The following is a 14575-nucleotide window of genomic DNA, read 5'->3' on the forward strand; positions in this document are numbered from 1 at the left end:
CATATCATATAAATGCTGCCTGTCTTAGTGATAACAATATCAGTTGTCCACTGTTTTATGATATTTCTTTGCACCCCTTTTCCCTCACTAAAAACAAAATGTCTGATTCCAATGGCAGGCACCAAGGTGTTATGCAGTTGGCCCTAGAGATCTTGAAACAAGTCAATGTAACAGAAGCAAAGAAGCAAAAACTATATTGTTTAACAATAGCACAATTCATAACCTATTAGAGCCAGGGTGATACATAGAGAACTGTAATGTTTCCCTGAAAGGCCATAGCTTTGGAACATCAGGTAGGTTGGAGGTGTTCTTTGTTCCTTTCACACTAAACATCTGGTTGTTGGGAAATCCTCTGTATTCCCTGTGAGATAGTGAGTACCATAAGTATCATATCAACTATCTGTACTGGTGCCAGTAGAGGTTGCATTTATCTCATTATGTTTCACAATTCTAGGTATTTTTCTATATCACTTGTTTTAACAGCACTAACATTAAAAACAATATATTTTAGATTATTAAATACAGCTTTACTTTTGACTCTATTTTTCTCATTATTTACCAATAGTGTTGTAGAATGTCCCAAATTATTACAAATGTTTTTTGCTCAACATTGAGAAAACCCCATTGCTTTTTCCATGATGTTCGTCAAGCACAGCTCTCTCCACCAAGAAACGATGGGTTTCTCTTATTTCCATAATTGCATTATTGGTATCCTAGCAATAGCAAGCCCTGCCAACACAGGTTCGATAATTTTGGACTAGCCGGAAAGTGAATATCCAAATATGCTTCTCAGCCAATCAACTGGATTTTAATTTTCATAAAGATGTTTGAAAATTTGACATCAATATTGACCCAGCCTCTTACTGATCTTAATTTATGTGTCATTGTGCTAACATCATTGTAGAACAAATACTTGAAAGAAAATGGTAGATCATACCAAGCTATATATTTATGAACAAAAGCAAATATGTACATAAAAAAGTTCCGGATTTGTAAATAACTGGATCATTTTAACAGTTTACTTGTACTCACTTTGGAATTAATTTTGGTCCCAATTCTCCACTACAATTATTCATAATCCTTATTCCTGTGATTACCATCTATAGCATATTGATCATGTATTATTGTGACTTATTTTTCTTAGTAATTCTATAATGATAAATGGCATACATGGGCTCCTCCCATTCTCTACTTACATAATTAGAAACTTTCATGTGTGAAGTATAGCGAAGAAGTTCTTCCTTAGTATTTTAGGGTTTCTACATATTGCTCCTAAATAATTATCCATTTGTAATTGGAGAGATCTGCAATCTCCTGGGCTTTATGACTGTTCGTGTATTTTAATTAATTAAATGTAGGTGAAACTATCAGATTTTCCCACGTGTACAATATATTTTGTGGTACATATACATTTAATGCACCTTTCCAGCTCCAATCCATATTTAATTTGCATGTTTCCATTATATGTATACCCTTCAGAGCACCTGGCAAGGAATACCTTATCATCCAGCTTCTTCGCACAGAACGCGAGTTCGACGTAGCCATTATTCCCAGAAATCTCTTCCGCATTCACCTGGGAGAAGAACAAACGAAGAAACGTGGGTTAACAAAGAGCAGGAGTCACAGTGAAAATTAAATTGCATTAACAGCCTCCAAGCATTTGTGGAACAAGGTATAGAGGATTTCAATGAATAGACAGTCATTGGTGTTAAAACTAAGCACCTCTCCACTCCATGCTATTGAAAAGAAAACTAATTCAGCTCCCAGGTGCAGCTGTTCAGGAGGGTTCCACAAGAACACCCAACTCTTCTTTGCTCATTGCCATTTCCCAAGGACTTATAATTCCATTCAATACTTCTCTTGACACAGATGTTTAAGAGACTTGTAAAAGAACAATGACCCGTTAGCTAGATACTGATATTTGAGTGTGATTTGAGTGTGATGCTCATAAACACCCAGGCTGTCTCCAGTGAACTCATTTTAACTACAAAGCCATGATGGTCATGAGTTTTGTTATTAGCCGTATTGCTGCCAAAGTATATGCTTTATCCTTTGTGAGAAGTTTCTTTCAAAATGTTGGTTTGATCTCCATAAAATATGTGCATTTTTTTGTGCTTTTGTGCCTCTACAGGGATCAGATATTTTTGCTAACGGCAAAGGAACTATATTGGTGCAAACCAAAGGTAAATGTCTACTGTCATTCATAATCTGTAAAGACAACATTTTCCTAATATGAGTTATTATGTTGTCTTCCATAGAAATGGGTTGTTTCAGTTTGTTTGCCCTTTTACACAGAACTTATAGTTTTGTTCATGTTGTGTCAAATACAATGTTTTTTAGACCTTAGTCCATTAAACACAGGAACATATATACAAATAAAAAATAAAAAGAGATAGAATCCAGTTCATTAAAACACATAAATAAAAATTCCTTTCTTAACTTTACATAAAAGCAAGCCAATGTAACCATTCCATATTCATCCTGAGCATTGACCTGAGATTTTACCTTTACTGACATTAAAAAAAACAACCTCACTTAAGAACACAGCAGCCCCTGAACTGAAGAAAATGGGTGAAGACCAATCCTTTATCTAAAAATTCTGTTGTTTGCGTTGATACAAAGACCATATATTTTTGTTAACAGCAAAGGAAGTATATTGGTTCATTCCAAAGGTAAATTCTACTGAGATTCGCAAGTTATAAAGAAACTGTAAACAAAAATAACAAAATGTCTTCGTAATACGTTATTGAGTTGTCTATCAGAAAAATATAAATAGTACATGGGTGATACTATCATTAAAGTCCTTACTCTTAACAATCTTAAAAATGTGCGCTTCAGCCTTAATAGGTGCTAGAGTCTTTTTTGCGTGGGACTTTGTTCGGAAGAAATTGACGAATCATTAACTATGAAATTCCTTCCATCGGGTGACCGCTATCATTCAATAGAACACGAGATAACATACCTAAAACAGATATGTTATGATTCTGTCTCCTCTAAATGATCAGTGAATGTATAATGAACTCTGACTGATTTAAACGTGGATCTTTTTAGGGTTTTGTTTGCATTAAATATTTAATTAGCACTCCCTGCATCACAAAAGGAAAACACAGTTTGGAAAGTACCCCAAAATGTAACTTCTAGTAGATTCCTTGGTTGTATGTCCAGGCCAGAGATTGAAGGTAAATAATGTGGGAATTTGAAAAACAGGTCAACCAGCTACGGCATACATAACTTGCTTTTTAACTAATGTGGGAAGGACAGCCAGGTTGGCGCTACCGTCAACTGGCGACGGACAAAACCAGAGACTATATGAAAGTAAAGCAAAAATCATATCATGCCAAAATGTACACACTTTGTAGCAGATCTTTCAAGGCTTAATCAGAAGGCCTGGAGACTTCGAGGAAAAGGGACTTTCTGGTTAGTTTCATTAAATGCCCACAAACATAGCATTTTTAAGGCCTCCTTTACTCAACTACATATTGCTGGTAGATCCTATCCCGATCAAGTCTGCACTAGCTATTCTGGTACTTTCATGGTGCGCTGGGGGTTCGGGTTACTTTAAGAGCAGGACAACTTGGTATCACCCAACCATTGCCCCATCGCCATGTCCTAGTTTCAGCCTTCTGCAGACTGACCTGTGTTGCAATACTATACATGGTTAGAGAATGCAGATTTCACTGGCACTGCAAAATGCACCAAATAGGTGCCCTGGTAATTTTGGATCAAAGAATTTTGGGTGGCAGACGCCAACAACAGTACTATGCACCGCAACAGTACTATGCGGAACGATAGCATTCAACTTTGTAAAAGTTTCAGTAATATAACAACCCATTCCAGGCTGCTCTGTTTCGAGAAGACTGCAAGACTGAACAACTGTTTACTAAACAATGTAGGATATTTGTGAGCCCAGCTATGTATAGTTGGCAAGGACTATCGTATTGACCTTAGGTATGTTTTCCAAAGTCAATAACATGCATTCCTATTTTCCAACAGGGCATGAGGAGCTAGGACTTCATTTATGCTCTAGTTGGCTGGTCACCAGTCCACTAGTGTTCAGTGCTTTGCAGAGAGATCGCACACAGTAACAAGCATTGGCAAAACCAATAGATCTTGTCAATGTGAGATTTATTGGTTTTGCTAATGTTTTTAGCTATGTTGCACATGGCTGAAAGTAATGTAAAAAACGGTATGACACAGCCAGCATTGTCTGCATCATAGCACTTGCAAAATATTCTCAGATATGCTGCACTGAATGCACTGAAGCTAGTGCTGCTGTATAATATGGCTAAAAAACATTGACAAAGTCAAAAGGTCTCACATAGGCAAGACCTATTGGCTTTGCAAATGTTTGGTATGGAATACTAAAGAATAAGTATTAATATAGTGTTTACAAGAGCTCAAGTGATAATGTTATAGAATGCCCTTTGCTAAGGTGTTAGTGTGTCCAGATTCAGAATCATTGAGGGGCCATACAAAAACTGTGAAAATGTGCAGTATAAATGCACTGAATGTAACATAAACTGTATATAGACAGAAAAGTCCAATAGGTTACAGTTTTTATTACACTGATGCTTCAGGCTATGTGAGGCTATAGGTGAAATGGTTACACAAAATGCACTCCTGACTGCTTGTTTACTGGTAAAATATAGCAATAATCGATGTTCAGAGGGTTTCTAAAGACCTTTTGGCTCCTGTGCCTTCACCTGCTTCACCATTCAAATCATGGCCTTAGTGGTTACAAGGTAACTGTACTTTTGATTGCTTGATTATAATGTGCCAATAATCGGTGTTCAGTGAGTTTCCTAGACCTTTGGGCCCCTGTGCTGCTGCACCTGCTGAACCATTCAAATCATCACCAAAGTGCCTGCAAGGTAATTGCACTTGACTGCATGTTCAGTAGTAAAATATAGTAATATTCAGTCTTCGGTGAGTTTCCTAGACATTTGGCACCTGTGCAGCTGCCCCTGCTGCACCATTCAAATCATGGCCCTAGTGTCTGCAAGGTAATTGCACTTGTGACTGATTGTTTAGTGGTAAAATATCACAATAATCAGTGCTCAGTGGGTTTCCTAAACCTTTTGTCGCCTGTAGCACTGCACCTGCTGCACTATTGAAATAATGACCCTAGTGATTTCAACGACAAATGAGGGAATCCTTTATATCCATTAATATATGTGTTCCAAAAAACGCACAGTTAAAGACAGAATACATAATTATTGTGTAACTAAACATAAACACAATAGATTTCATCAAAAGTGCTTTTAAACGTATCCTCCTCTCCAAAACAAGTTGCTGCAGATGTCATAAATAAAGCATATGCTTTACACATCAAAGTGAAAACCAAGCACTGTTAAATTGTGTTGTGGCTGGCTCTTTCCTGTGAAAAGAGCTTATCCTGTGCTTGACAGTGAATGGGTCATAAACAGTGTAAATTGGCCAAGATCACCATATGATAGGCTGACGCTGAGACTGAAATATGTTTTTTTTACTATGTTCCTAAAAAGGCAGTTTTACAAATTAAATGGACTCACCAAAGAAGAGGTATTTTGCAAAACACATTGAAATGTGGTGTGCAGTTTAACCTGTTCGCTGCTGCCGTCGTTGGACGTCGCGCAAGCTACCTCCCTGGTGCTGGGCACGTCCAACGGCCGACGCGGCCGCACCCGTTTCTTCGAACGTTCAGCACTGGCGCTGAATGTTCGAAGCAGGAAACAGGTTCAGAAAGAGATACAATTTGAGATGGCTAAGTCTAAAATACTTGTTTTCTAAAAACATAGGGCACAAGCAGGCTCCATAGAGAAAGTACGCTGCATTCCTCTTTCCTATAAACATGCTCACTTTCTGGTCAGCAAAATCAAATTAAACACCAGGGTCCCAAAAAAACACACAGCTTGACATTTGACCTGAGTCTTTGAATGCCCAGCAAATGTGGCAAGATAACAAGATGTAAAGGCTTGTTTATTACAGAAAATGAGTTTCTGGAAGAATACTGTAAACACAGCTTTTGCATGGGGAGGTACGAACACAAGTTGCACAGCCTGATGCAAATAAAGCCAGCAAATGGAAAGTCAGCAAACGTGAGTTACAAACCACAAAGCCAATAGCAAGTAAAAGGCGGAATGTATACTAGGTCAACTTTCTGAAAGTCCCCAATATGTCTTTCGCATAGCCTGACAGCTAAGCTGTATGGTAGGCTGCAACCTAAAAATCAGTGTTATACGGTCTTCCCTAAATGGAGGCCACACAGACTGGATTCACCCAGGAAATGTCCTTCAATCGCTATATGCGGTCATTGGCCCTGCTGCCCAATAAATCATTACCTTCCTATGCTGTGCGACTCCAATTTGTTTGGGAGCTTTTCCAAGACATTCAATCACATCATGGAGCGTAAATGTTAGATGGCGCTTGCCTCTATCAATTCTCACTATCAAAAGCGATTTACGATAATTATTTCGTGATTAAAAACATGTAAACTGGCTAAGTCAACAAACCTGAGATATCATGCTGCATCATGAAAGCATGCAGAAGTGTTTGAAACATCAAAACATGAAAACTTTATAACGTGAAGAAAGATAAACAATGATATTTGTATATGTATGGAATCACGTTTGGAGAACCAAACCTTAGTCAATATATAGAGTGTGGTGATGATAAGTTCAAAATGTATCAACATGAAAAAGCATAATAAAGCTTCTGAAATTATTAGAATGCCTAATTTAGTAATAATTGATAGTATGCAAAACTGCAGCTTTGTCTAACGTTATCAACACATGTATTTTCAGAGTGGCACGTTCATATTTGTTTTGGAAAATGTTGAACATGCAAATGATGTTATCATCTTTTTTAGTAGTGCCTAATATTGACATGAAACCTTTAGAGAAGGACAGTAATTGAATCAATCAAGAGAAGTCGAAATGCAACTATTAATGTGTGAATTATAATAATAATAACTTGGTAATGGTTCAGCAAAATTTCATGTAGGCCATAGATGCTTTTTCTCTCTTTTTCAAGATCCTCTGGCACCTCCTGCGCTGGACCTGATTTCACTGAGCTGGGGCACGGATTTCACCTCCCAGTCTCCTCTGCTTCTTCCTGCATCATCCTCTGGTGCCTGGAGGCGCATTAAGACAGTTGCAAGACACCGCTGCACGGGACCCGATTTCACTGAGCTGGGGCACAGATTTCATCCCCCAGGCTCCTCTGCTTCTTCCTGCATCATCCTCCGGCGCCTGGAGGCACATAAAGCCAGTTGCAAGACCCCGCTGCGCGGGACCCCATTTCACTGAGCTGGGGCACGGACTGCATCCCCCAGGCTCCTCTCCTTCCTCCTAAATCATCCTCTGGCGACTGGAGGCGCATAAAGGAAGTTGCAAGATCATGCTGTGCTGGCCGCGCATGGGCGGAGTCCTGCCAAATGCAGGCCCGTCCTTGCCCGTCATTGACAGGAAGAGGCAGGGCAGGGCCACCCCGTGGTCCTACCATTCAGAATTGACTGTGCATGACTCCGACCGGGTCCCGTAAGGTATTTTAAGAATTAGCATTGTTTGCGAGACTGTATGCCCTTCTTGGCACTTGTAAGTACAGCATATGAATACCAAGCATGATTACAAAAGCACAGAGTATAAATTATTAGCCATTGCAGACCTTTTATTTGTTGGTTCCTGTTGCTGACCACGTGTGTTCATTTTGTTCATTCTGCTAATTTGTTGGCATGATGGGAAAAAGAAAGGTGACAAATAATTAGCCCCCTCCCCCCAAAGAAAAAGCTATCAGGGACCCCCTTCATTAACGAAAAAGAAATATCTGAGTGGGGCGATAGGGGCAATTAGGAAACAGATCACAACTGTGGAAGAGAAGATAAACTCAGGTGGACTGGAGGTAGAACCAACCAAGGACAGTGAGGAAGTGGTAGATTCTCAAGGCCCATCGTATTCAGAATGGCTGTGTCAATGTGTCGGATCATATAACAGCCAGGGACTTTGAATGTGACACACATCCACCACCAAAACGCCCAAGAAATCCTGAGGGCACCCCTAGTGAAACAAACAAGAAGAAAACATTCATTAAACACCCTATAATACTACCCACTGAAGCCAAGGACTTAAAGGGAAGATCACAGGGGAAAAAACTGTCCAAAATCCCTCAGATGGAACCCACCAAATTATCAACAATAGTGAAGACCTAGACTGATTTTTAAGAGATTCCTTAGACAGTGTACCAACCAGAGTGGCCTCGATTGAAGAGATGTAAAAATATTACCGCTGATGGGCAAGGGTGGATAAACATGCCAGCCTAACTGATAAGCAAGAGGGTCATTTAAGCCTATCAGAAAAAGCGCAACGGCTAGCCCACAGACTGCCTCCATGGTAGCCAAGCAAACTATAGAGCTATATTGTAAGGGGTGCCGAACAAAGGTTGACTCAAAGACCTGGTAGAAGTCACCACGGCTACCTTACAATCCATCCAAACTGTTACAGGGTTGGACAACTTAAGAAGGGGTGATAATCCATCCACCCTTAGGAACACTGCTCCTAATATTAATAAACATCACAAGTCATTGCAGAATCAAAGTAGAAATCTCCCTGAGTTGGAATGTCTGGACCTCCCGCCAGCTGCCTCCTCCTACACCCTTGTGTTAGCTAATGTCCCGAGAATAGCGGATCAGGAAACAGAACCTTGGGATGCCTTGAGAAATAAAGTCCTCCACCGAATAAGTACGAAAACGGGCCTAACTCAGGCACTCTTTTCAGATTTTAAAATGGTCAGAAGAGTGAGCTGGATCGGTAGAGAATGTAAAATCTGACAAGGTGATTGCATGGTATTGTTGTTTAAATCACCGCACCTGGTAGAAAACAGTATCAAAAGAGCGGGCAGCCAGACGATCAACAGTTACGGTACTAACTTATTGCCATTGGGTCATTTCTTCCAGCCACTCACTAATATAAGATCAAGACCAAGAATTTATCATGGGGATCCATTTGAAAATGTAGACTACGCATATAACATTCCTCTCAATAATCGGTTCTATAGCCTTCCAACATTAGATGAGATAGATTGACATAAACCGACAGTCAGGGGTGGAGCACTAGATAGGGTGCATATCTTAGGCCTAGCCCCGGAAACATTAGAGCTCTGTGTTGAGGCGGGGACAATTCCAGTTAAAGGATTAACAGCAGACACGCCTCTAAGAACTTCACCCCGACCATAGTATATGCCCTGATATCTCACTGATAAAAACTGTCGAAAGGACAGATGCAAGGAATTGGTCTAAATGCAGATATTTTTGCCCCACCCCCCAAAGGAAAATGAAAATAACTACAAGGGTAATATTAACAGAGATGATCAATGTAGTGTATTATTCTGGAATGTTGCAGGCTTATCGAAAAAAGTAGCAACCCCCCTCTGGTTGGACTTTGTAGAGAAATGTAATATCCTGTGTAAAACTATGTGAATATGAATGAGATTACCCTGGCAATGTCTGAAATCTATTACCAAATTATCAATATTGAAACTGATAAACATCACTGTATAGTTGTGATACATTTTTACAACAATGCTTCGTTGGACAAAATCCTGGGGGTCTTGAGAAAAATTAGTACAGATCTTAATAATATACTTAACGTAACTATAAAAGATATGTGTGTCCTCTTGGGTGGAGATTTTAATACTGGGATGTGCAAGTTTAATGGGGGGGGGACTGTGGCATTTTATCTGATAACAACAATAATTAAACTCATTTTCCACATTCGAGTCATGGGGATTGTCTAAATGAGATTTTGTTCATGTTTAATTTAGGTTTTGCTAATGACTTAGGCACTCCCTCAGTACCTTTTGATATTGCATTCAACAGGAGAGGTGCGAACTCGATCATTGATTATATAATCATATCCAACAGACATTCATCTGGGCTTAAAGGTTTTAAACCATTTCCCCCTGAGTTTGGCTAGCCAACTGCCAAGAAATATGATAAATACTAAGGGCAAGTCCATGCACCTGGTTCAAGATATAGCTCTGAACAAAACTAATGGTTACTCGCTTCGGTGGTCTAAAGTTGACCCAATAGAATTTACTAAGAAATTAGTGCGTAAACATCAATCAGCCGTAATCGCATGTCTTGATGAAGCAACTGCTCACCCTGAGGTTTTAGAACCTTTGCACTAATCACCGAGGAATCAAGGAGGCACTAACAGTGGTAAATGAAAAAGAACACAAGAAGCAACAAGGCTGATTTAATGCTAGGTGTACGAAAGCATATACAACTCTGAAACACGCTCTATATAGAAAGAAAGAAAATAGTGGAGAAGTTAAAGATTGTAGACAGGAATGTAAACAGGCCTTGAAAGAGTGTAAGTATGACATCAAAAGGGAAGCTTGGATAGCCGTACACGAAGCAACAAGGGCTCGAGATAATATAGCTTTCTGACGGGCAGTGAATGCTCCCATCCGGTACCTCATGATTTTCCCACTATACAAATCGCTTTAGGCAGGAAAGAAATGGGTGAAGCATTATTCAAGTATGTATAAATCTACATGAGACAAGCCAACTATAGACAAAATACAGCCAGTGGAGTGAATAATTGCCTCAAGGGTTCACCAAATCGATCTTCACATTACGTTAGACGAGGTAAATGTTGCAATTAAATCTAGTAAGGGAGGAAAAACACCCGCCCGGTTGGCGTACCCGTAGACATTTCTAAAGCCAACTTGCCATCATGGGGCCCACTGTTGATACAAGTGATAGCAGTATGCTGCTCTTCAGGCCTTAATGCAACATGGTCTGGATCACTTTTGACACCGATCTTCAAGAAAAGGGACCGACAGAACCCAGCCTGCTACCGGCCAATATCACTCCTTGATTCCTTGGTTAAAGTGGTAAGGCGCATTGTACTCAACAGACTTCAGGATTGGGCTGAAAACAATAACGTATTATCTGAGTTGCAGTTTGGATTTCGGGCGGGCTTGGGTACAGTTGAGCAGGTCTTAAATTTAAATATTTTAATTGGGAAGTTCACAGTGTCCAAACAGGGCAGATTATATTTGGCCTTTGTAGACTTAATTGCAGCATTTGACTGCATAGAAGATGACAAACTATTAATCATACTGGCCAATATGGGTGTGGAAGCTTCACTCTTACATTTTTTAAGGCAACTATATGCCAGGACAAAAGCAAGGGTACGTTACAGGAGAAAGGGGGAATGAACTGTTCCATTTGCCGAAGAGAGGGGGGTAAGAAAGGGCTGCGTCCTGGCACCTTTTCTGTTTACACTTTACAACAACAGACTGGGACAAGCATTGGTGGATCAGTGCCAGTACTTGCCACAAATTGATAACCGCCCTATAACAGCTCTTCTCTCTGCCGCCGACGCTGTCTTGGTGGCACATTCACAACTGGGCCACCAACAGGTGTTAACTAGCTATACCATGTATTTACAGAATCTGAGTCTCCGAGTTAACATCTCAAAGAGTATTGTTATGAAGTGCTGGAGAGGGAGCCCAAAATGTAGGGACATACACATAGAAAACATACAAAGACATTTCCCTATCTAGGTATCCTCTTCGACCACAAGGGTTCATGTTCCCTGGCAGTTAAAGCTAGGAAGTTTTTAATTCTGAAATCCATGGCAGCCCTAGCAAACTTTGCACGAAAATTGGGAAAAAGACCTCCCAAAGAGTTGTTAAGCATATATAGGGCAAAATGTGTCACTACTGGAATGTATGGCACTGGCATATGGGGTTACGCTGATACTCAGCCCCTACACCAGGTGGAGAATGCCTTTTTAATAAATCTTTTGGCCATCCATGGCAGTTCTTCCACTTATATGCAGAGTTGGGGTTACCCTACAAAAGGGAGCTAATAAAAATACAGCCAGTTCCTTTGTGGTATAGGATCTGGACCACCACGAAAACTAATTTTATCAGGGATATATAAGAGACTGCACTAAGCTCGATCAGAATCTTGACATCCCATGGCTGAAATATAGAAAGAATTTCATGCATGACTTGGACCATACGGAATATTATGAGGACCCAAGCTCTACGCTCCCTATACTTAGGAGAGATTTTAAAAGAGAGATCATGACTTTTTAGGGTTGTATGATGGACCAACCGGAACAGCTACAGTCTTAACACAGATGCCTTAACAATGACTTAGTCTAAACCACTCAAGTTTTACCAACAATTATTTTTTACAATGACTATGCCTTTACCACGATTGCCTTTACACCAATAATGTAACTATTTTACAGGTAAGTATAAACCGTACGCGGCTGACCACCGCAGTGGGTTGCACCCGGGACGCGAAGTGCGGCGCATGGTGAACTTTGTTATATTTTCTCACACACAAGAAGGGGGGAAAGGCACAGCACAACCACTAATCCAGCCTCCCCAATCACAACTGTAACACACACAAAGTGGAGTAGTGTGCATGAATCTCTTTGAGAGAGGTGGCAAGTGCTTCATGAAAAAATACTACCCTCACTGACAAAATTGTAACATGCTTCACCATAGGGCTTGCATCCATTACACCCCTGCTCAGATCAATGCCTGAGGTGGAGCAAAAGTGAGGGGAAGACAATACAAACATATACAAATAATAATATGGGTAATGGATCCTGGAATCACCGAAAGAAAAAGTGCAGTGAAGATTAAAACTAGTTCAGTGGTGTCTTTTGTAAATATTGTATTCCTAGACCCACTGACTAGGATTAAAAACGAGAAGGATGGTGGTGACAAGAAAGTATTAGGAGTTCCTTCACCCCTCCTTACTGCCAAGTTGTCGACATGTTTCAGTTGTTGGAAATGTGCCTACAGTTGCAGGTTAACATCTCAAAGAGCATTCATCAGGACCTTTCAGTTCAAAGTTTCTAAAATCCCTCAATGCCCCAAATTGGGAGTCCCTGGAACCAGTTGTTTACTGAGAGAGTAACACACTCCTGTTCATCTGTGGGTAGAGAAAATATGAAAAAAGAGTGGGGTCAGTCATACCCGGGTACCAGTTGTAAACTACAAGTATCACACCTTCCAACCAATCAGCACACTTTTTAATGAATGTGTATAAGCTATACCTCCAGTGAGGCCTAGTACCACCTCTGTATAACAGAAACAAAAGCATGGTAATATCATGCTTCATCTTCAGGTGTCCTTAGTCGGACCTGTTACACTTGCTCGTCCATACAATATGCTCAAAAGGAACCATACTCTGCTGAGGCAAAAGCCCCCCACGCTCTCATTTCCCGTCTCCATCTAAGGAAAAGAAAGACTCAACTCACTGAGCTTACCATTAGCCATGCTTAAACTGGTGTGTAAGAGGAGGAGACCCCCTGTAGTCACACTCTGGGGGGGAATAAAAAGAAGGAGACACAGTTTAAAAAAATTATTGTTATGCGTCCTGAAACATGTCACGGCTGTCCACATTCTCAACGACCCTGATGGGTTTCTTATGCACTGATTCAGAGTTCTGTGCACTATAAAGACTAGGTGTGATTTGTGGAATACATTTTTAAACTCCATTTGCCCTTCCACCAAAGAGCCTGATCCCGGCATTCCCGATCGTGATAGACCATGAATTGCCTTGTTTGCGGTGATATGAATTAGTGCACTGATCTTAAAAGCACTCCCGCTTATATAACACCCTTAGTAGCTAACCACTGTTTTGAAATGGGGCGGTTTGCGTGTGTGGACCAGCCGCGGCCGGTAGTGGGAGTACCTGCCGGGCGGTGATGTGGGGAGGGGCAGGGTGGTGGCTAGTAATGTATGGATTACGGACCTTAACAGGTAAGTAAGCATATAAATAAATAAAGCACATTTTGTTGCGCGTACTGCATCGCATTTGGTGATGCAGGTACTCCCACAACCGGCCGCGGCTGGTGTGGACCCGTTGGTCCATGCGCCTCCCCTCGCGCTACATGCCCGCACTCATAGCTCCTTACTACTCTAAGGGTGGTGCTATACTGAAACCTCTTGTCCCGTGCTCGTCGTGTAGGGATACCGGCAGCCGGGCGAGGCTCCTCTTAGTGTGTTAGGGAGCGTGGTCAAGTGACGATGTCTCCTAGCGTGCTCGCTTCACGTGACCGCGTCATTCCGACGCTCGCCCTGGTAACCATGGGGACTGCAGCGAGATCCGCTTGCAGTTCCCACTCGCTTTTTTTGTTTTTTTTTAAACTTGATTCAAAAACCACAAAATTGCAGGGACCCCGGTGCTAAGGATAGGTATATATGTATATGATATAAATTACAAAGCTACGTGGTGAATTGGAAGTTCCATGTGTTTCCAAGTACTCCCTGTGAAGCACACAAAAGAGCATCAGAGGTTTAAAGTAAAAAAACAGCAGTTGAATGGTGCCCAGCTAGGTGCCCAGATAGGTTGGTTGGATTCACAATTTTCAAAGGATCTATGGTACTAGTTGTTCTTAGATATATCTCCATAGCTAACTTTTGAATAAAATCATATGTCCCTAGGGCATCCCCACGACTTGTTGAGACGAAATAACGACTTTGTAAGTAAAGCGGTAAAGGTAAACAAACCTCACCCCTAGGTAGATAAAAATATATTTTTTTAAATTATATATGTCAGTGG

The 14575-nt window shown here is 40.8% G+C and overlaps 1 protein-coding gene across 1 annotated transcript in view; it reads right to left on the minus strand.

Moving 5' to 3' along the window:
* CPNE7 (copine 7) overlaps positions 1 to 14575 on the minus strand; it is a 358406-nt gene that overhangs the window by 321208 nt on the left and 22623 nt on the right. The window contains exon 3 of the mRNA XM_086945595.1: positions 1499 to 1573. Coding sequence (XP_086801721.1) covers positions 1499 to 1573 — 75 coding nt within the window. The remainder of the gene's footprint in view (positions 1 to 1498; positions 1574 to 14575) is intronic.

The sequence above is a fragment of the Lissotriton vulgaris genome, chromosome 12 (genome assembly GCF_964263255.1).
Source record: "Lissotriton vulgaris chromosome 12, aLisVul1.2, whole genome shotgun sequence".
NCBI classification, from domain to species: Eukaryota; Metazoa; Chordata; class Amphibia; order Caudata; family Salamandridae; genus Lissotriton; species Lissotriton vulgaris.